At 46.1% G+C, this 21,889-nt stretch overlaps 1 protein-coding gene across 1 annotated transcript in view; it reads right to left on the reverse strand.

Annotated features, from left to right (window-relative positions):
- Slc6a11 (solute carrier family 6 member 11) overlaps nucleotides 1–21,889 on the reverse strand; it is a 117,512-nt gene that overhangs the window by 6,523 nt on the left and 89,100 nt on the right. Inside the window, exons 7-10 of the mRNA XM_028788672.1 lie at nucleotides 16,189–16,292; nucleotides 11,898–12,022; nucleotides 6,406–6,518; nucleotides 3,790–3,927 (exon numbers count right to left, since the gene is read on the reverse strand). Of these exons, the coding sequence (XP_028644505.1) occupies nucleotides 3,790–3,927; nucleotides 6,406–6,518; nucleotides 11,898–12,022; nucleotides 16,189–16,292 (480 nt within the window). The remainder of the gene's footprint in view (nucleotides 1–3,789; nucleotides 3,928–6,405; nucleotides 6,519–11,897; nucleotides 12,023–16,188; nucleotides 16,293–21,889) is intronic.

The following is a 21,889-nucleotide window of genomic DNA, read 5'->3' on the forward strand; positions in this document are numbered from 1 at the left end:
AAAAAAAAAAAAAAAAAAAAAAAAAAAAAAAAAAAAGTAAAAAGAGAGAAAGAGAGGGATATAGCTCAGGGGTAGAGCACTTGCCTAGCACAAGTCAAGTTCAGGCTCAACATCAGCATGAAGAGAACAGAAAGTAAAGCAATATGTTCACTGAGTCTAGGTCCCCTAGTGACCTGGTGTCTGGCTCAGTTTGTGCAAGGATGTTCTATGGCCCAGGTTAGTTTCTTCCTTCCTTCCTTCCTTCCTTCCTTCCTTCCTTCCTTCCTTCCTTCCTTCCTTCCTTCTTTCTTCCTCTCTCCCTCCTTCCCTCCTTCCCTTCCTTCTTTCCTCCCTCCCTCCTTCCCTCCCTCCCTCTCTCCCTCCCTCCTTTCCTTCCTTCCTTCCTTCCTTCTTCCCTTCTGCCTCCTTCCTTCCTTTCTTTCTTCCTTCCTTCCTTCCTTCCTTTCTTTCTTTCTTTCTTTCTTTCTTCCTTTCCTTTCCTTCTCCTCCTTCTTCTTTTTGGTGTCTTCAAGACAGGGTTTCTCTGAGAAGCCCTGGTTATCCTGAAACTCACAGAGATCCTCCTTCTCTGCCTCCTAAGTGCTGGGATTAAAGGCACCATCACTCCCAGCTATTGCCCAGCTCCTTACACTGTGCAGGTCACATAAATGAAGTGTGGGAGGTGTAAAACAATCAGCAAAGGCCAAAGGCTTCTGACTGTACCAGGACTGAAAACTAAATTAAGATCAAATCTGTAACAAACCAGGTGTTTTCTGGCAGTGCTCACTGGAACTGCATCACGTGGCCTTGCCACAGCCATGGTTCGGACCACAAGGTACATACTCTTTGCATCTCCTGTGCCCTCATGTCACTCAGTATCAATAAACACTGCCTGAAACATGTCAAACTTGAGACTACTACATGTTATGAACAGTAATGGTTTGTACTATAGGTTGAAGGCTTCTGTTCTACCATAAATATGAAGGGTTAATTATGGAAAACAAAACATTTTCTCAGTCTTTCCTCAGTGTGTATCAAGTTAGGCTATCTTTACATTCTATTTCTAGAATGTTTGATATCTCTTTTTACATTTAGTGCACATATATGGTATATGTGTGTGTATATGTGTTTGCGTGTGTGTGTGTGTGTGTGTGTGTGTGTGTGTGAGCTGTTTTGGCTCATGTGTGGAAGTCAGAGTACAACTTATGGGAGTCAGTTCCCTCCTACCATGTGGGTTTGAGACCAAACTCAGGTTGTCAAGCTTGGTGGCACCTTTACCCTCTGAGCCATCTTGCCAGCCTCAGAACATTTGGTTTTAAAAACTGATGTTTGAGCTGGATAAAAGATGATTCAATATATTTGTCTTGGGCTCAGGATAGAATTATAATTTCTGAAATGACCCTGAGCACACATTTGAAGTTGTAAACTATATATTTATTCAGTGTTCTCAGTATCAATGATCATGAAACCAAAACATTGGTCAACCCAGAACACCATTAAAGACATTCTGTATCCTGCAGTGTCAAATATTCAGTCAAGATTGGCTTCAAAATTCTATGTATACCAAAGATTGTTTTCAAAGAAATGTCTTTATAATTTATTATCATTAAGTGTTTGGTTTGCACTCTTATTATTTTTTACGTATGTGAGTATTTTGCCTGCATCTATGTCTGTGCACAGCATGTGTGAAATGCCTGTGAAGGCCAGAAGAGGGCACTGGATCACATGAGACTGAAGCTATAGATGGTTGTGAGCTGCCATGTGGGTACTGGGAATCAAACCCAGGTCCTCTGCAAGAGCAGCTGGTGCTCTTCACCCCTGAGCCATCTCCCTAGACCATGTATATCTATTTTATATTTCTATATGCCTACAATACACATTTCTTGGGCAAAAAGGAGCTGTATGTAGCAAAGCTTAGAAATTCCTGCTCTGGTGTCCATATGTCCATTGGTGACATATCCTTCACAACACAGGCCCATTAAGACATCGATGGCTAGATTGGCTTTAACTTTTCCATCTCTTAATGTATTTCTTATACTTCTTGTATCCATCTTCCAGCAATGCAATGACAGGCATGATTGCTGATATTCAATGTCCCTACAGAGAAATAGAGGCATCAAGAGGCAAGGCCACTTGCAGCACGATGTCATGGAGCTGAGTGGTGGGGCTGAGAACTGAGGGGCAGGGCTCACAGTCTTAGCCATCAGTCACGCTGCTGTGGTGGAAGACAAGAAATGGACAGCCTGTGCTTTCCTTAGACCTGAGCTCTACCCATGCATAAATGAGAGAGAAGAACTCTGGCAGGCAATTACCAGGATGGCCGAGGTTTACACAGCTCGCTGGGCCCACTGTGAACTTCTTCAGCACAACGGACTTGAAGACACCCCTCTGTGGGGGTGGAGGGCTGGCACGTGAAGCCCAAATGCCTGCTGATTAGTAGTCTTGGTTGACTGGAGTACTGGCTCCCTGATGGTCCCTGGAAGTCACCATGCACCCCTAGGGAGAGGCTCTGTGCACTAGGGGCAACCCAAGGCAGCCTGTGCTGGGAGTCCACGGTACCCACACCAGCACCTTCCCATTAGCTTCTTCAAGGCATCAGATTAACCCCCCAATTTATATGTGACAAATGACTCCATTCTGTGTAATTAACCAGTGCTTAATGAGGCCCTAGTCACTGTAGCCTGGCTTTCCTATGTGGAGAAACCCGAGGTGGAACCACTGCAGGGAGAGCCGGAACTAGACCCTCACTCCACTCGCTTGCTCAAACAGCGACTGTCACTCTCATCAGTGTGACAGTGAGCAAGGACAGCAATAACTCTAGCACTCACACTGAGCAGGAGACCTGAGCTGCCTCCAGGCATCTCTGACTGAATAGGATGTTCCCGTTCTGCTGGACTTTTGGGTCTGGAGGAACAACTGGTAAAATGGTTGATCAGTGTTCTTTATAATAGCCAGAGAGGCAGGGAATGAGCTGAGAACACAGTGGTGTGTGTGCGCGTGAGTGCATGAGTGCATGCATGTGTGTGTGTGTGTGTGTGTGTGTGTAAGCCTGATGGGAAGGGAAGCAGGGGAGCTTCCCTGAGGCTGTGGCCTGGGAGGGGGATGCGGAAGAGGGCCTCTGGAGACGGCTGGCCTCTGGTTCACCCCAGCTGCCTAATGAATTCCTGTTCTCCACTCCTTCCTGTTTCTTACACAGCCTCTCTGTCTCTCAGCAACAGATCCCCGTCTCCTTCCTTGCATTATCTTTATGCATTAATCAGAGAAAGCCGCCTAATCTCACCTTCCAGATACCTGACACAGAACAGGGACAGAATGGCTGGGGGTGGAGTGAGCACACGGTTTAGAAGACCATTTCAGTTCAGGGACAGGGAGAAGCCCACCTCACCTGCACAGACAGGAAGGAGGAACACACAGAGGCTAAGACTAGAGCATATAGCAAACGCCACCCCAAGTGCCTGTTCTGAGAGAAGTTCCAGAAGAGCCAGTATTGACAAGAAGAGGTCATGACAAGGAGCCAGTACTGGGCCTGAGGGCTGACACTGCTCTTTTCATTTGAGGATCACCAAAGGGAAGATCAGGGAGGGAATCAGCAGCTTGGCCTGACGAGTCTTTGTGTGAGCTATCCTGTCTAGCAACATCTAGCACCTACACAGGGATGACCTTGTACTCAGAGCTCACCGAGGGTCTGTGTTCACTCCTGTGTAAGAGCAGGTACCCGAATAACTGAGAAGGTGCTAGATCTGTGCACAGCCACAAGGTCTGAGGTCTGAGAGCAGGAGTTTGATAGAGCACACAGCTAACACCACTTACCTCTGTCAGCATCACCAGACCTAGGAAATAGGAGATGATGGACAAGGCCAGGATGAGCAGTTCTCGCCGGTAGCCCCGCCGGAAGACCTTGGGGTACATGTCTACCACGGCTGTCACAAGGCTCTCCACACATACAAACTGGAGGGAGAGAGACAGTGCATGAAGCCCAGGAAAAAGCCAGTCCTGGTACCCTAGGTCCACGTACCCAGGGCTTTCCTTCTCACTGGTCCGGCCCCCACCTTCACATTCCATCCATAGTGATGAATGTAAGCCCATCTCCAACGTGCTCCAGTATATCCATTGAGTGGACCAGGAAGAAGATGCTGAGAGTACAGGAAGTACTGCCCAGGGTCACTCAGCATGCAATCCAGACTGTGATGGCTCCTCTCTCATCACTGTCACTGTTCTGGGTTTTGTGAATTACAGGAGACCTAGCCTCTGCCCTTGAGACAAGAGGACTGTCTTGGGAGTTTGGACATCTGCTGGCAGCAGGCTCTGGCCATTGCCTTTGATTTCTAGGACTGTGACAGTCCCCTGCCCTATGGTAGGTGGACAGCTATACTCAGCTCTGTCAGCCAGGTGCTTGGTAACAGAGCCCAGCTGAGAACCAGCCTGCTTCTGAGATGGTCTCCCACCTCTGTGCTGCAAATGATGTATGCATTTGCTAGTTACCATGTTGGACACTGTTAATTGTCTCATTCACATCTATCTTCCCAGACAAGGTGTTTCCATTATACATTAAGGGCTGGGGATAGAGAGGGGTGGTGACTCTCTGAAAGTCACACAGCTGGGAGCTATTCAAAACCGATGTCCACCCCTGCATTGCCTCCACAACAAGGGCTGGTACTGCCAGTCTCTCCCCAGGGTCTTGAGGGAGGGAGATCAGATTCAAAGAAGGCTGTTTACCCAGGAAGCTAGTGAGAGTGTGGGCGGCCGACGTACACAGGTAAGAGGTGGACAGACCCAAATATCTGTCCCAGCAAATCACTCAGCAACATTAAGCCTTGGCTTCTGTTTTCAAACCCAGACAGTGAATGGGGGTCCTCAGCTCATGTGATGATTAGAGGGTGGGTTTAGAATGTGTCCCAGGCACATGGCAGGAAAGCCAGTGAGCCCAGCTCAGTGGGGCATGGGCACCTCCTCTGCCAGGCAGGACCCTCTGTCAATCACAACAGCCGCAGAGCTCTGATTTCTGAAAGGCTTTGCCAGCAACAATGGAAGAAAAGCTATCAGCAGAAACACCCAGTGCTTCTGCATCGCAGCTTAGTGGTTTCTGGGGAAGAATTCTGGCTTCAGAGAGAAACTTAATGTGGCTGATTGACAGACACACGGGCCAGGGCTTGTGTGTTCAGTGACTCTTGCAAGGTCGTGGATAAGAGCAGTGCTCATTGGACTAACTTGGGCACTATCCTTCCCACTAATATAGGAGGATTGGGGAGGCTTCCCTTGTCAGACAGGGCTTCTCTGCACAGCACAGACTTGTCAGGATTACTGATCATGACCAGCATGGCTGGAGGCAGTTCTCTGGGTTCTAGACAGCTAGTGGGGCTCAGCAGCAGGCAGAGGCTGTATTCTAGGTCTATGAGGGCAAAGAAAGGCCACAGGCTGCAAGCCTGGAGGCCATGGGGAGGGAGAGGGGGAGCATGGAGAGAAGCAGAAAGGGAGGTGGAGTCGGTGTGGAGGCATGAGGGGATAGGAGCATGCAGTTCACTCCTAAAACTGAGCATGTGCCTGCTCTATGGACCACAGCTGCAGAGTGAGGGAGGGATGGATGGACAGATGGCCATAGGAATTAGTGTGCATAGAGCTGGTGGGAGAAGGTGCTGAGGTGCCCAGGGGATGCCAGGAAAAGGTCATGAAGACCTCGTGACAGAGCCAGAGGAGGGAAACTGGCTCTCCCATGTCCCATGTGCTCCATGGATCAGTAGGGATGGGGACACAGGGACCCTGGTTACACTGTCATCATTATAACTGTTATGGTAGCCACAGACTACCTCTTAGGCCTTGTTTCTGCTTTTCCAGGAGCCTGGCTGGAAATCATTTATCAGAATGGAAGGACTTAGGGCATTATCTTAAAGACCACATTGGAGTCTGGGGAGATGCTTGGCAGAAGGAACTTTCTGCCAAGTCTGAGATTCTGAATTCCATCCCTGGGACACACATGGTAGAAGGAGAGAACTGATTTCCACAAGTTGTCCTTTGACCTATGCATATGTACTGTAGCAGGTGTGTGTCTACACACACACACAGAGGATTAAATAAATAAGTGGAATAAATAAATAAATAAATAAATAAATAAATAAATGAAAATTTTAAAACAAAACAAAGCTAAAAGGAAAAAAACCAAAACACTTAAATTGGGCATTTTGAGTGAAGAAAACAAGGCATGGAGGAACACCAAGTAGACATGTCTGTGGCTAGGAGGCTGCTGAGAAGGTGTGGAGCTGCTTGGTGGGTTGATGTCCAAAGCCAGGAGACAGTTCTGCAGCCTAGAAGCTGTTTCTAAGAGTAGCACCTGTTCTGTCTAGTCCTCTGATCTTCCTTTCCCCTCTCTTCCCCTTACCTGATGTCCCTTCCCCTCCCCCACGATCTCCTTCCCTCTTCCCACCCCCTCACCTGACTGTCCAGGCCCAGGAAGATGAGCATCATGAAGAACAAGGTGGCCCACAATGGAGAGAGAGGCATCATAGTGACAGCCTTGGGGTAGGCGATGAAAGCCAATCCAGGACCTGGAGGAGAGGGAGAGAGTTCAGTATTTCCATCTGGTAGGTAGATAGTGGTTGCAGGTCCCTGGGCCAGGTCTCACTCAGATCTCCTGTCTGTACTGTGCAGATGGTGCCATGTTAGTGGAGAGGGACTGGATGGGTCGGGGCTCAAGACAGGAGTGTCTGGCCCACAGATCTTCTGTATCCACCTGCTACCTGCTTTCACATTTCAGGGCAGAGCCTGTTCTCGTCTGGGCCAGACAGCAGCTGAATCTAAGCAGGAGCAGAGCAGTCTACCTAAACATGCTTCTGAGAAAAGTGGGATGACATCAAGCAGGCAATGCGCAGAAGGAGGATTTATTATTGCAGCCTATACACCATAAGAGCCATGTGTATGTATCCCAGTGGATTCTGCTGTTGCCTCTAGCTGCGTACACTTCCACAGCCATCAGCATCCTGGCAACTATGGGGAGGACTTTTTATTTAAAAGATTCTTTTTAAGGTGTGTGTGTGTGTGTGTGTGTGTGTGTGTGTGTGTGTGTGTATCTGAGCGAAGTACCTGTGAAATCTAGAAGAGGGCGATAGATACCCTGGAACTGGAGTCAGGTGTTTTGTTTTGTTTTAATTTCAGATTAAGATTGCTTGTGCTGTTCAGGGGAAGTTGCTGGGGTGACAACCACACACTTCACCTATGAATGTTGACTTCAAAAGCAGCCATGTCGTTTTTGTCATGGGAAAAATGAAATACTCCTGCAATTAAATAATTACAGCAATGTTTGAGGCTGCATGCTTGCCAATACTTGATACTGTTATTATTTCTGATTTAGACCTTAAAGTGACTGAGCACCATTCCTTCACTTTGGTTTAATTTGTGTTGCCTGGGTACCTTCAAGTGCTTACTATCTCAACAAATGTCCCTTTTGTTGGTCCATTATCATAATCATCATCATTATTGGTTGAAGTAGCTTTTTTCTTTTTCTGTTTTTTTCTTTTGATGGGGGAGACTAGGCATCATGGACATTTCTTCTCAGGCTATGACTGGCCCTTTTTTGTCTTTTTTTTTTTAAAGATGTATTTTTTATTCTGTGTGTATGGGTGTTTCACCTACATTTATGTCTCAAGAGGTGGCTCAGTGGTTAAGAGCACTGGCTGATCTTCTAGAGGACCCAAGTTCAATTCCCAGCACCCACCTGTTTGATCACACCCTCGTATTAACGCCAGTTCTAGAGGATCCATTGCCCTCAGCTGGCCTCCGTAGGCACTGCACACAGACATAAACACATCGCTGTCATTCCACACAGCGAGGTCACTATTACTAGTTTATATTCCATTTCAGGGTCCACCCCTGAAGACATTGCCCAGGGTCCAGGCTATGAGGAAAACACTCTGGGAAGTACTGACCTTTCTTACCTTCCTCCACCCACCCTTTCTGCCCCTCCCTCCTCCTCCCAGCCCTTTCTGCCCTTCATGACAGTAACCATTCTCTGCTTTCTAGTCCTTTCTGTATCTCTTTTGCACAGTTTCCTGCATCTCTGTTTTTCCCCAATGAGGGATAAACACTGATATTTATTTTTCAACTTTTAAATACATGCCATCTTTTTCCAGAGTAGAGTCTCACTGTGTAGCCCAGGCTGGCCTCAAACTCACTGTATTAACTGTGTGTTTATATCAACTTGGCACAAGCTAGTGTCATCAGAGAGGAAGAAGCCTCAACTGAGAAGATGCCTCCATAAGATCCAGCTGTAAGGCATTTTTCTTAATTAGTGATCAATGGGGGAGGGCTTGGCCCATTGTGTGTGGGGCTGTCCCTGGACTGGTGGTTCAGAGGTCTGTAAGAAAGCAGGCTGAGCAAGCCTTGAGGAGCAAGCCAGTAATCAGCACTTCTCCATGGTGTCTGCCTCTGGCTTCCTTCCCTACTTGAGTTTCTGTCCTGACTTCCTTTGGTGATGAACAGCAATGTGGAAGTGTGAGCCAAATAAACCCTTTCCTCCCCAACTTGCTTTTTGGTCATAGCATTTTACTGTAGCCATAGAAGCCCTGACTAAGACTCACCATCCTCTGCCTCAGGCTTCCAAGTGTGTACCACCACAAACAGCTCTGTATACATTGATTTTAAACTACCCTGCAATTGATATTTTCATGACTACTTAACATTTTTTAAGATTATTTTTTCATTTATATGTATGTGTGTGCCTGCCTGTGTGGTTCTATGTGTACCACGTGAGTTCAGTGCCCAGGGATGCCGGAAGAGGGCATCAGATCCCCTGAAGCTGAAATTACACGGGTGGTATGAGCTGCCTAATGTGGGTTCTGGGAACTGAACCTGGGTCCTCTGTAAGAGTAGCAAGTGCTCATAAGTGCGGAGCTATCTCTCCACCCCACTCCTGATTCTTTTTAATATACATACTGCTGTTATATTTTGTCAACATCTTTTTTTTTTCAGTAACCATGAAGATATTAGGGTTTTATTAATCTATGAATACAATGTATACTATTAATGGGGTCTCTAACAGTAAACAAACTTTGCATTATTCCTGCAGTGGTTCTTCTTGGTCAAGGACTATGAATCAGTTTATTTCTGCGTCTTCCCAGTGTTTACTACAGTGAGTTTTCTCTATCAGTTTTGTTTCTATCCTCATCATCTTGTGTCTTCCATGGTTCAATGCCAGGCAGCCCCAGGCCAAGCTCTTGTATTTAAATGTGCTTATCAGGGTAGCAGCACAGGCAAGTGGGTTTTAAAGAGGCAATTAAGTCTTAAAGTCATAAAGATGATTAGGTGGAGAGGGATTAGTGTCTGTCTCGGTGTCTGGATTAGTTCCTGTGAGAACAGAGTGGTTCTCTTAGGGTGGACTGTTAGACAGGGCCAACTCGTTTGTGCCCACCCTCTTTACTGTGCACCTATCTCACTGTCTACAAGCTCGTGCCGTGTGATGCCTCTGTCATGTGATGGCACAGCGTGAGATCTCCACACACGTGACACAACCACCAAATCTTCCTTTATTCAGAAACTATCAGCTAAACAAATAACACATCTTTATAAATTACCCAACTTAGGTATTCTGTTATAGGAAAAGAATATGGTAACAGTTGGAGACTGTGGACTTGAAAATTTTTATATCTTATAGCTACCTGGTTTATAGAGGAGCATGATTCTTTAGTAGTTCACGGGAAATTCCTATTCCTGACTTTTGTAGTAGGGTATATAGCTTTTCTTCTCTCCCTCCCTCCCCCCTCTCTCTTTCTCTTTATACACACATACACACACATACACATATTTATGTATATGTACACACATACATATATACATACACACACACATATATGTAACATGTACATGCTTGCCTGCTTAAGCTTACAAGCACTTTGTAAGTACAGCAGTTCTCAGGTGTATTGGAAGATGTTATCAGATTCCCTGAAACTGACATGTTTGTAAGCATGGCCGTTCATGTACATGTATGTATGTGTGCGTGTGCATGTGCATGTGGAGGTTTGATGTCGACGTTGGATGCCTTTTCTCTTCACCTTTATTTTTACAGATAGGCTCTCTCACTGAACCTGAAAGTCGTTGATCTGGGTAGGCCTTCCAACCAGTGAGCTTTGTGGATTTGATTGTCTTCTCTACCCTCCATCCAAGGTTGGAGCTATAGGCAAGCACCTTCACACTCAGCTTTTTACAGGAGTTCTGGGGATCCAAACTCAGGTCCTCATGCTTGGGTGGCAAATACTTTACCAACTGAGCCGGCACAAAATGTTTTAGATAAAGAAATTACTTCTATAAAAGACATGGAGTTATTCAGTCTTCCTGTTTCTTCCGAATCAGTCCAAGTACACTGCCTTTTAAAACACATTTACCCACATAACCTGTGATCATATAAAGGTTGAAACTATTCACAGTGGTCCCTGACTTTCATTCTAATATCTATGGGGTCTGTAGATCTGACTCATATCTCATTATTCAAAAACCATTAAAGCTTCTTTATTATTGTTGTCTATTATTATATTGCACACGCACATGTTATTTGGGTGAGAACATTTGTAGGGGTCAGAGGACATCTTTGTGGGGTCAGTTCTCTTCTACCTTTATGTGGGTTCTGGGGATCAAACTCAGGTCATCAGGCTTGTGTGGCAAGTGCCTTTAGCCGCTGAGCCATCTTGCTGGCCCCTTTCATTGTGGATGTTGGATGCCCACTGGGGTTTGAATGAGAAGTGTACCCCAGGGGCCCATGCATTTCAACAGTTGGTTTGCAGTCAGTGATGCTGTTTGGGGAGGTTGTGAAATGTGATCTCTCAGCTTTCTGCTGCTGATACCATACCATGTCTTCCAGCCATGATGGACTCTATCCCCTGAAACTGTAGGCCAAATAAACTCTTCCTGAAGTTGCTTTAGTCTTGGCATTTTATTACAGCAATAGAAAACAGAAATTTATATTTTCTTTAATTTTTCCCTTGGTAGTTTTGTCAAGGAATTATGACTTTTGTCCATCTCTTCTAATAGAGTGTTTGGCTTTTCAAATATTCTCTATTAATTGTATGAATTTTCTCTGGTCCTACTTTTCTTGGGTTTAATAGTGTCCTGTTTGTGCATCCTATTCTGGTAAACACTTCATGCTTGTTTGAAGAGAATCTTTCTCTGAGGTTGTTTGGTGCAAGGCTGTATGATGCCCCTTCAAGGGGCTGGGGAACTAGGTATATACTATTAGGCAGTGTGTGAGGCAGTGTTCGCCTCTGATGTCATCTACTTTGACTGTGATCCAGCCTCCTTGAGATTCATATTGTCTTCAGTACTCAAGATCCATGGCGCTTTTTTACTGCAGTGTATGTATCCAGAATCCAAGAACTATGTAAGTCAAGAAGGAGTTGTGATCACAGTGAACCCTCATTCTGCTCATAGTACATTTAATACAAACTCATCAATACTTCAGGCTGTGACATCTGTGAGGATTCTATATGAAGAACGCGTGGCAGAGGGGAGGAAGGGACCACCCTTCCTGTGCTTCCAAGCACAGGAGCACGTCTGTGCTAGAGTATGGTGGAGAAGTGAGATAGACTACCGAGGTTGGACAGAGTGGGTCAGTGGTAGTGAAGTGGGTGGGCTGGCCCAGCAGCCCAGGCTGTGCAGGCCATGCTTAAGGCCACTCTGTAAACACACCATGGGGTTGAGTGCAGAGCAGAGCAAGTCCAAGCTGAGTGAAGACGTGGGGCAGGAGACAGTGTAGCTTGGGAAGTAAATGTCTCTGGCTTCCCAACCAGGAAGGTCAGGGCTTCCCCGCAGGTGGTGGATGAGTGTGGCCACATCTTAAGAATAAACTGAGGACAGGAAGGCGACAGTGTGGCCACATTAGCCCCACCCCTTGGCTTCCTCCATGAGCTTGGGCTTCCCACATTCCAGCTCTGTTGACTTACCTGATTCTGCTACCTCAGCAATTGGCACACCCTGCTCATACGCCATGAAGCCCAGGACTGAGAAGATGGCAAACCCGGCCACGAAGCTGGTGCCACTGTTTAGACAGCAGAGCATAATACAGTCCCTGTTGGGAAACAGTGAGATGTGTTTGGGTCAGCATGAGCAGAATAGGCACCTTCTGGAACCTTCCCATCTAAGACCAGGGCATACTGTGGGGCGGACAGCAAAGCATAGATACTGAGAGCCTGCTGTTTTCCAGATGAAGTATTTGTGGTTCAGAGAGAGGGTAGCTGACCCACAATCACACAGCTTTCTCTGTATTGCTAGAAGATGAGGTTGGTCACAGGGAGAAGAATATGGCTGAAGGAAGTGGGCCTAGCTTTATAGAACAAGAGAAGGAAGACTCAGGAGACTGCTCGATTCCTGAGGAAAGAGCCAGAGATAATCAAGGAGGGGACCATGCTCCCAAAGTACAAAGCTCACAAGGTGAGGGAAGCCTCCATAGGAGAAGCCAGGTGAGTGACTAAGAACCTTAGGCCTGCAGTCCAACAGCTTCCACAGGAGAGGTTTTGTGGTGGCACCCATCTTGGCCAAGCAAGGGAGAGGTTTTGTGGTGGCACTCATCCCAGCTAAGCTCATTACCAAGCAAAGCCCAGCATTCTGCTCGGTGCAGGTTCTGCATATTGGGCCAGTTCACAGAGGAAAGCGATCAGAGCAGTTACTCTGACCTGCTCTTAAGAGGAACACAACAGCTGGGAAACACAAACATAAATCCCCAACCTATGAGAAACCAGGCAAGAAGCGATGGCACTTTATCAAGGTGAGGATGATGATCCAGAGACTTGACACATTCCAGCCCAGGCCCTGGAACTCAGCCTGTGTAGTGTGGGCTCATAGTTCAGATCAGGGTGTATGCCAGTGCCTTGCTTTCTACGGGAGGTGTACTTGGGTGATCCTGACCAATAGTGTTCTAGATGGAGTAACATTGTGGCCTTTGCTTCTGGTCCAGAAGCTAGAGCTTACTGCTGCTTTCATCTGGCCCCTGCCTACTGAATGGTATCTCCTGCTGACAGCACAGAGAATCTGCTTATATCCTGCTAGCCAAAATCCAACAAGGCTACCCACAGGGGGTGGGACTTGAGGCTATGGTGGTGTGGAGGTTGAGCCTTACAGCTCCTTCTGCCTTCTGTTGTCTCAGCTAACACTGAGGTTCTCTTACCACACCTTCATCCCGTCCCCCATCTGTCTGTCATGCTTTCTGGCTTGCCCAGGGCCTCTGCAGCTGTCACACGCAGGACTGAGAACTCTCCTCTCTTCTTGTAACATGCTTTTTGTAATAGAACCAAAGGTGATACTTAGGACAAACCAACAATGACCCTGGTAATGAGGACACAGTGGAGAGAGCACTAGACACAGAGTCAGGAGCCTGAGGCTACGAATCTCTCTGCAAGGTCTTTTCTTTGGGACTGACCTAACCATGATAAAGGATTTGGTGACAGGGCCTCACAGCTTGTTTCTAATCCCCCTTCTTGGGGGTGGAATGGAACCTGCAGGTCCACTGGTTTGGGCTTAGCCATATGACCTACTTTTGGACAGTAAGATGTTAGCTGACATGACACAGATGTTTGACTTGTATTTTCTTAACTGGACCTGTCTTCTATCATTCTGATGATGGTGATGGTGATGGTGATGATGATGATGATGATTATTTGGGTGGGAAGAAATCTCCAGGGGATTAACTGTCCCTTCAGCCTGGACCACAGGATGTACACACAAAGAGCAGATTTGAGCTTGGCCTGAAGCCAAACCCACTCACTCGTAGTCAACCTCAACACAAACACTCAGCCTCTGGGGCCAAGGTTATTTGTCATGAACATTACCATGGCAGCAGATGACTGATACAGTTCCCTTTAAAGACCCCTTAGAGAATGGATGCCAGCTAGGCTGCTAACCTTAACTATATATACTGTGTAAAGCCCGCTTTGCCTCTACTCTGGAAGAAACTCAGCTAGTCCTAGCAGAGGACCACATGATTCCCGAGGGACTCACACTTTCACTAGCATCATATTGTCCAAAATCCAGTCGCAGCAGCCATGTGCATCTTCTCCTCTCATCCAAATCCAAACAGCCCTGACTTATCCAGCGCTGGGAAGAGAAGGATCTAGAGAGCAGGGCATTACTCCATGCTTGCTACCTTCTGGATTTCTCTTGTCACGCTGAAGGAGCTACTGTGTGCCAGCTCTGTGTCAAGTCCCCCAACCCCATGACTGGAGTTTGGGCTTCATCATCAGTTATCAGGTAGCTGGGAATCCAATCCTCTCAGATTCCCTTTCAGAAGCTAAAACTCAGGGCTCCCAAGACCAGCCAGTTACCTTCAGCCACCATGAAGCTAGGGAAATCAAATGTCCCTATCTGCAAATCCCGTCTCTCCCACAGCCCCTCTGGTCACTTCTTGTATCTGAGTTCTTAGGGACCTCTAACCCGGTCAGCACTGTGTCTGGATGTCAGTCTCCACCCGTGAGCTCACTCGGCCACATGAGGCTGGACCCTGCCTGGCCAGGGCTGTTCTGTCCCTCTCAAGCCTCCCCTACCGCTCCCTGCAGTCTCTGGGGAAGGCTTACATAACCGGGCCTTTGAAGTCAGCAGGAGCTGAGCTGGGCTTGCAGGAGCTCCAGAGGCAACTAAACTGTCAGGAGAGAGGATTAATTGACTGCTGGGCAGACCTGTTTGCAGAACAATCTGGAAACAGATTTTTGCAGGCATCTGCTTTGTTTCCCTGAGCAGACAGGAAGAGGAGATATCCTGTCTGCTGAGTTCCTACCAGCCACGGATTGGGACAGGCTCATCTCGCAAAATGCAATGCTGTTCATTTCCAGATTCACTGCCAGGTTTCTGGTAGAGAAAATCATTCACATTTAACTATATAGATTATGATCTAAGGCCCCAAACACCTTATATGTCACTATTATATCTTTTAATCTAATAAATAATTTGTATATTTTATTTCGAGTTAAATAATACACAGATATTATCTGTACTAATTAGATTTTCCTTACTGGAATGGGGAAGGGGTAGGACAGGGTCTAATTGTATCTTAGGCTAGCCTGAACCTACTATGTAGCCCAGGCTAGCTCCAAACTCACAGCAATCTATATTCAACCTCTTGAATGCTAGTGTTGTGTCCTAATATGCCTGGCTATCCTGACTCTATTCTTTTTTTTTTTTTATCATAAAAGCACTATGAATCCAGAGTAAACAAGAATACCTTCTATGTACAGGAATCAGGAGAGGGAAAATCAGACCCAGCTTCTTGATGTGATGTTTTGAATAGATTTCTCTATCCTCCCAGAAGTTTGAGGTAGTTTACCCTTTCACATGGACCCATCAGCTGCTCCCTCCTCTACGGACTGGAGTTTAGTTTTCTAGCACCATTTCACATCTTCAAATTAGCGCTTAATCCCTTCCTCTGGGATAGTTTCGCTTTGTGGGAAACTGGTACATAGGGTGGATACAGGTGTGATATCCTTTCTCAACTGGTCTGTTCTCATGGCTGTACCCCATCACAACTCCAGAGACTCCTGCCTACAGAAGGGGCTCCCAGTCTCACAGTGAGATGATCTGCCCACCTTCTGTGTGCCACATGCAGGGCTCTTAGGTGTGAGGACAAACTCTGCCACCTCAGTCAAGGACCCCAGAGTGAATTTATCCTCTCCCCCAACCATAGAGCTAACTATCCCTGGTCCTCAGCCTCACAGTGGCCACTCAGGCTATAGGGCTGCCAGGATGATCCACAGCCTGAGCCACTTCTCTGCCTGGACCCTTTGAGGCTTTGCAAGTGGCTAGCTGCAGGATGTCAAGAGGGTGGTGGGCCAAGAATGGGCCACAGAGGGCCCAGACACTCCAGGTGGGTCAAGAGAGGCCCCATGGACATGAAACAACAGGAGTCAGAAACAAGGTCCCTGGTATAGAAACAGTTGGGTTGAACCAGTTTACTCCTTCATAGCTGTGTGGTCATGGAAAACTAATTGTATACAATAAGTTGTCTGTATACAGTATATACACCTATATACAATAAGGTGTCTATATAGACACCTCTGCTGCACATGCTACACAGCACTGGGTCCCGACTGAGGCTGCAGAGTGGATTTTCTGCGCATCCAGGACAGACTCTGCTTGCATGTGGCAATTTCCCAGCTCTGTTCCTGTGATCCTGGGGAAAGGGAGTGGCTGGCCAGTAGCTATGTGTTCTGGGTCCTGTGTGGTGGACACCTGTGGCTGTCACGGGCTCACCTGTAGCAGTTGTTGTTGTAGTTGTTGTAACTCCCCAGCGCGGTCAGGCAGCCCAAGCAGATGGCATAGGAGAAAAAGATCTGCGTCCCAGCGTCCACCCACACCTGGAGGAGGGCACAAAAATGTGGGCATTGAGAGAGTCAGATGTGGGATGAGGGAGAGTCAACTATAGGAAGGAGAGTCCAATGGAGGAAGAGTGAGGGTCCAATTGGGGAGGAGGGAGTTTGCTCTCTGGACATTTCCCCCAAAGTAATTCTAGGACAGAAATATCAAACTTCCTAGATTTCTTAGAAATTCCTACCAAAACATTTATATTCCTGGGGACCACCTCATTAAAATGAAATTTCCTAAATAAATTCTATATTTTTCTAAAGGTTTTGGTAATAGTCCACTACATAATGAGAATTTGGATATTGACCTGTGGGCATAAGCCTGTAAGCCTAGCACAAAGAGGGTTGAGGCAGGAGGATCTCTGCAAGTTCAAGGCCAGTCTACCTACTTAGTAACTAGGCTGGCCAGGGCTACATAGCAAAACCTTGTCTCTAAAAAAATAAATAAAATAGTAAATAAAACCAGGTGTAGTGGTACATGTCTTTAATCCTAGCGCTTGGGAGGTAGAGGCAGGCAGATCTCTGTGAGTTCAAGGCCAGCCTGGTTTACATAGTGAGTTCTAGGACAGCCAGAGCTAAGTAGTGAGATCCTATCTCAAAAACAAAACAAACTAACAAAATGGTATTTGGATATTAAGGGCCCTGGTTCCAGCTGTATGACTTTAGAAAAGTAGCTTAGCATCTCCCAGGCTTCGTTTCCTCATCTGCAAAGTAAGAAAAGAAGGACCCTGTGAGGCCTGCTATGAGGATGCGCAGATCAGGAATGGGATTCCTGGATATGTGCCTGTTTCTACTGTTTCTATGCCACATCACATCTAAGTTCAACAACAACAACAACAACAACAACAAAAACAAAACACTCCCTTTTTTTGGCAATTGAAATAACCATGAGAACAGAGTCTCATGACTGTGCAGAGAAAGTGTTAATACAGCTCCCCCAAGTCCAGAGGAGAGGGGTGTGTGCGTGTGTGTGTGTGTGTGTGTGTGTGTGTGTGTGTGTGTGTTCATCTGTGTGTGCATGTGTTCAGGTCTACTAGCTTACAAAAGATTCCCTAATGCCAGCTCCCTAGGGACTTAGACAGCCAGCAGCTTCTTAGTCACTCAAGTCCCCTCTGGTTAAAACTCCTGTGGACAGAATAAACTACACTGCGGCAATCACACTGACTTTTCTAGTACTTTCCCTCCCAGAGGCTCTAAGCTCAGTAACTAGAAGTCCCTAAGGAAAGCCACAGCTGAAACTCAAGCTGGGATTTGGGCTGAGCATCCAGCGCCACCTGGAGACAAAACTCAGCACTGAACACAGACAGTAGCAGCCTTTATTAGGCACTTTTGGTATGCAAGGCACCTTGCTGAGCCTCTGTGTAAGACTGCCCTTGAATGTCAGAAGTCCTGGGCAGCCATGTGCAGGGTACAGGTGCTCTTAGCCTCCTCTAGTAGCCCTGGAAGAAAGAGGGCAAGTAGCCTGCCCAAGACCAGGCATCTGGAACATGATGGGTGGAAACACACACAGATCTTCTAGAGACAAAGCATTGCCAGACTCATGCAGATTCAGAACTAGACCCTGCATCCTGGAAGCATCCCTACCTCAGAACAGGCTCTTTTCTAAGTCCTTCTGATGGACTTCTGCCTGACTGCTTTCAGTGACAGGGAGTGACACGTGTCTTTCTTCTTTAGGCACCTCCGACTGGTAGTCATTTCCCAAGGTGAGAACTTTCCTGGTGTTTGATTCTGTGTCCCCCAGACCACAGCTTTCTCTGTGGTACTGCCCCACAGCCTTCTAGCTCCCACAGCATCCTCAATCCAGGCAAGATCCTTTTACCAGGATTTTCTCACACAGAACAGGCCACTCTTCCTGGTCTGCTCACATTTGTGAAACTATCCAATGGTAACACGTGAAAAGTGCTTTTGATACTGAGTATCTGCTACCTCTCCTAACCTAGGCTGGCTGGCCTTAGAGTGTCAGCAAAGGAGCAACACAGGGTGAGCACATCATGGTCTGTGTGTGTGTGTGTGTGTGTGTGTGTGTGTGTGTGTGTGTGTGCAGTGCTGCCAAATCAGGGTGTACCGAGACATGGGTGTTGGGAAAGAGAGAGAACACAAGAATATTTTTAAAAAGCCATTGGAATCATATTGTTTTGTGTTTACTTAAAATTACACACACACACACACACACACACACACAGTGTTTAACTAAAGTTATGCCCTTTGGGTAACCTCCCAATAGTCATAGACTAGAAAGTATAAACCCCAATCCCAGGCGCCGGGAAGCACACTTTTGCATTGTTGGTTAAATGATCCCAAGAAATGCCCAAATAATATAGGCTATTGCCATTGCCCTCGGTGCCTTCTCAAAAAAGAAGGTAAGACCTCATTACTGAGAACACTACATAATTTGGACATAGGAGGAATCTCTGACCTGAACACCTCCTCCCTGAGGACCACCTCTCATAGCATCAGAACAAGCCATGCAAGCTGCCAAGGAGAAGCAATCAGTAGTCCTAGCCAGCTGTAACACCTGTGAACCCCAATAATGATCAGAATGGCAAGAGATTCTGAAAGTTGCAAGAAGAGCATATACATCCTGGGATAACCAACTGCTGTCTAACTGGACTTAAAGCCTGCTCAGTAGGAAAAAATCCATGCCTGGCACTGTAAACCTATTCAGCTATCCATGGTTTCGGAGGCATCAGACCCTAGAGGAGAACCTACTACAGCCACCATAAAGCAGTATGAGTCTTCACTGCCCTCAAAACACTTATCCTTATGTTCACAGGTGAGTGTGGCTCTCACATGTTTTCAAAGAAACTTCCTTTAGCAGCCGAGATTGTCAAAGAAAGCCACAGCTGGCCAGATGTGGAGAACAACTGATCATGAGCATCTAGCCCCAGCGGTGACATCTACAACACATTCCTTTAGCTAAGGTTTGAGGAATGTATTGGAAGAGGGCACAGAAAGATTGGAAGAGGCAGAAGACCAGGATGTTTGTTGAGAGATAATGTCTTCTAAAAATAAAATGAAATACAAAGTAGAAGTTGGGAAAACAAAGTGGGTGAATATGATTAAAACAAATCATATGAAGTTCTCTCTCTCTCTCTCCCTCTCTCTCTCTCTCTCTCTCTCTATATATATATATATATATATATATATATATATATATATTTGGTTTTTTGAGACAGGGTTTCTCTGTGTAAGCATGGCTGTCCTGGAACTCACTCTGTAGATCAGGCTGGCCTTGAACTCAGAAATCCCCCTGCTTCTGCCTCCCAAGTGCTGGGATTAAAGGGATGCGCCACCACTGCCCAGCGAAAGAGTATTATATTAAAAATGATTTTTAAAGCCCCACAAAGCTCAAGAATCGCCGTTGCAGATGAAGAGTCAGAGCGGATAGCAGTGCAAAGGAAAATCAAGACTCAGGAAGGAAATTTCAAGGTGTCAGGGGCTTGAGAATACCTACATGTTGGCAGAAAGGACCCAAAAGAGTAAAAATTGTTGAAGATTGAGGAGATGAATATGTTATTAAATGCTACATCCTGTCTCAGTTTTCCCATGTGCCAGTCTCTCCCTGAGAATTCTTCTTTCCACACAGAGAAGCAAGTAGACCACGGGGAGAGGCAGAACACAGCTCAGATGCTGACGCACGAACAGAATGCCCACTCTTGGTGGAGCCCTGTGAGATGCTTGGTGGCTGACAGGTTCACCAGCGACTCACTCCTGAGACTAACGGTCCTGGGAGCTCAGCCTCCCACAGGCCAGAGCGGGAGAATCCCGCAGGCTGGTGGGAAAGCTTGCTCAACCATCACTCAACGGAGCCCCAATCACAGTCCTCAACTCTGAGTTAGAAAAGATTCCGGAGATCCTGGCCACACATCCCAATGACGGGCATCCCAAACCCGTGAATAGATTTGCATTTGCAGACAACTTTCCTGGAAGTCTAGCACCCATTCCTTCCCTTTGAGTAGTGAGACTTCAGATTCTTTTTGGGAATTTACTTCTCCCCTACTCAGGGTGGGCCCATATCAGAAGCCTGACCATGCTAGCTTTTCCAGGAATGTGGAAGACTTTGAAACCTTGGACTAGGAAGCAGTTGAATGCCATCTGCACAGCTTAATCAACCATCCTAGGAGACACTTGGAAAACAGGAATGCTAAGAGCTGTGTAGACTGCAGAGGCCCAGCTCAAGAGGTTTCATGGGAGAATATTATTAGCCTCTGGGCTAGAGATAATTTTCATGATAGTTTGGCAAAATATGTTTGTTTTCTGCCCTTGTCCTAGGAACTTGCCTGAGGCAAAAGTTAAAAGCATTAGCCTAATTTCTTCAAAGGAAGAGATTTAAAGACAGTCTAATATTGACTCTGTCATGTGGCTATTAATAATTAGTAATTAGCAAGTTACAATGAAAACAAGCCAATGGGACAGAAAAAAATACTAAATGTACATTATAGAGAGGAATAGGACCCTAATAAGCCTGATGTGACAGCCAAGGCTTATGCTGGAAGTGAGGCTATAATTGTGAGATTAGATCTTCTAAAGAGAGGCCAGATCTGCAATGGAATAAGGGGAAGGCTGCTTTCAGTAGTAGCTTGCTTAAAGCACACAAGGTTCTGGGTTCCGTCTCCAGCACTGTGCAAAAACAAAATAAACAAATCCAAAAGAAAGGACTTTAAAGTTTTATCATAAAGAAATGACAAATATGTTTGAAAAGAGAGAGATGTTTGAGGTGATTTAAGCATTATGTAATTTGTATATATATTAAATATACATTATAATTTGTATATACAATATCCCATACATAACATACATACTATCATGCTATCATACAATCAGTATACTCAATGTTTATAGTTTGTGTATCAGTTTTAAAAGCTCATTTCATTTTATTTTTGAGATGGAGTCTCATGTAGTCCAGTCTGGTCTTGAACTCCGTATCTAGCAGACGATAACTTCAAGCCCATAGTCCATCTGCTTCCACCTCCCAAGTTCTGGGATTGCGGGCACCCAGTTCACGTAGAACTAGAATCAAACCCAGCTTTATGCATGTTAGGCAAGCACAATAGGCAAGCACTCTCCCAGATGAGCTTCGTTCCTAGTGCCAGGTAAAATAAGTTTAACAAGATGTAAGTTTTTCCCTTCTAGGTGGGAAGACAGCCTTTCATTACTGTTTTAGATCAGTTTCTTTAGAGACTTGTACTTGTGTTGGGCCTTCTTTGCATGCTATTTATACTTACTGATTTTTCTCACATTTAAAAAATACACTTGTCTGTTGGCTTATGTGTTATTTGTTGTGGGTATACACGTATGACAGTGCATGTGTGCTCCTGTGTGCCTGTTGTCAAGAATAACTGCGGAAGTAGATTCTCTTCTCTCCATGTGGGTCCTGGTGATGGAACTCAGGTTGTCCAGTTTCATGGCAAATACCTTTCCTTACTAAGCCATCTTGCCAGACCTTTCTTGCACCTTTATCTATCTCTATGACTTGGTCTTTATTTTTCTCCTCAATAGCCTCTTTTTACCTCATGATACTATCATGGCCACAAACAGTTTCTTTTATTTTAGTTGTTTTCCTTTTGTGAGTGAGTGGCCAATCCTTCCTA

This window comes from Grammomys surdaster, unplaced genomic scaffold (assembly GCF_004785775.1).
Source record: "Grammomys surdaster isolate TR1022 unplaced genomic scaffold, NIH_TR_1.0 125756, whole genome shotgun sequence".
Taxonomy (NCBI): Eukaryota; Metazoa; Chordata; class Mammalia; order Rodentia; family Muridae; genus Grammomys; species Grammomys surdaster.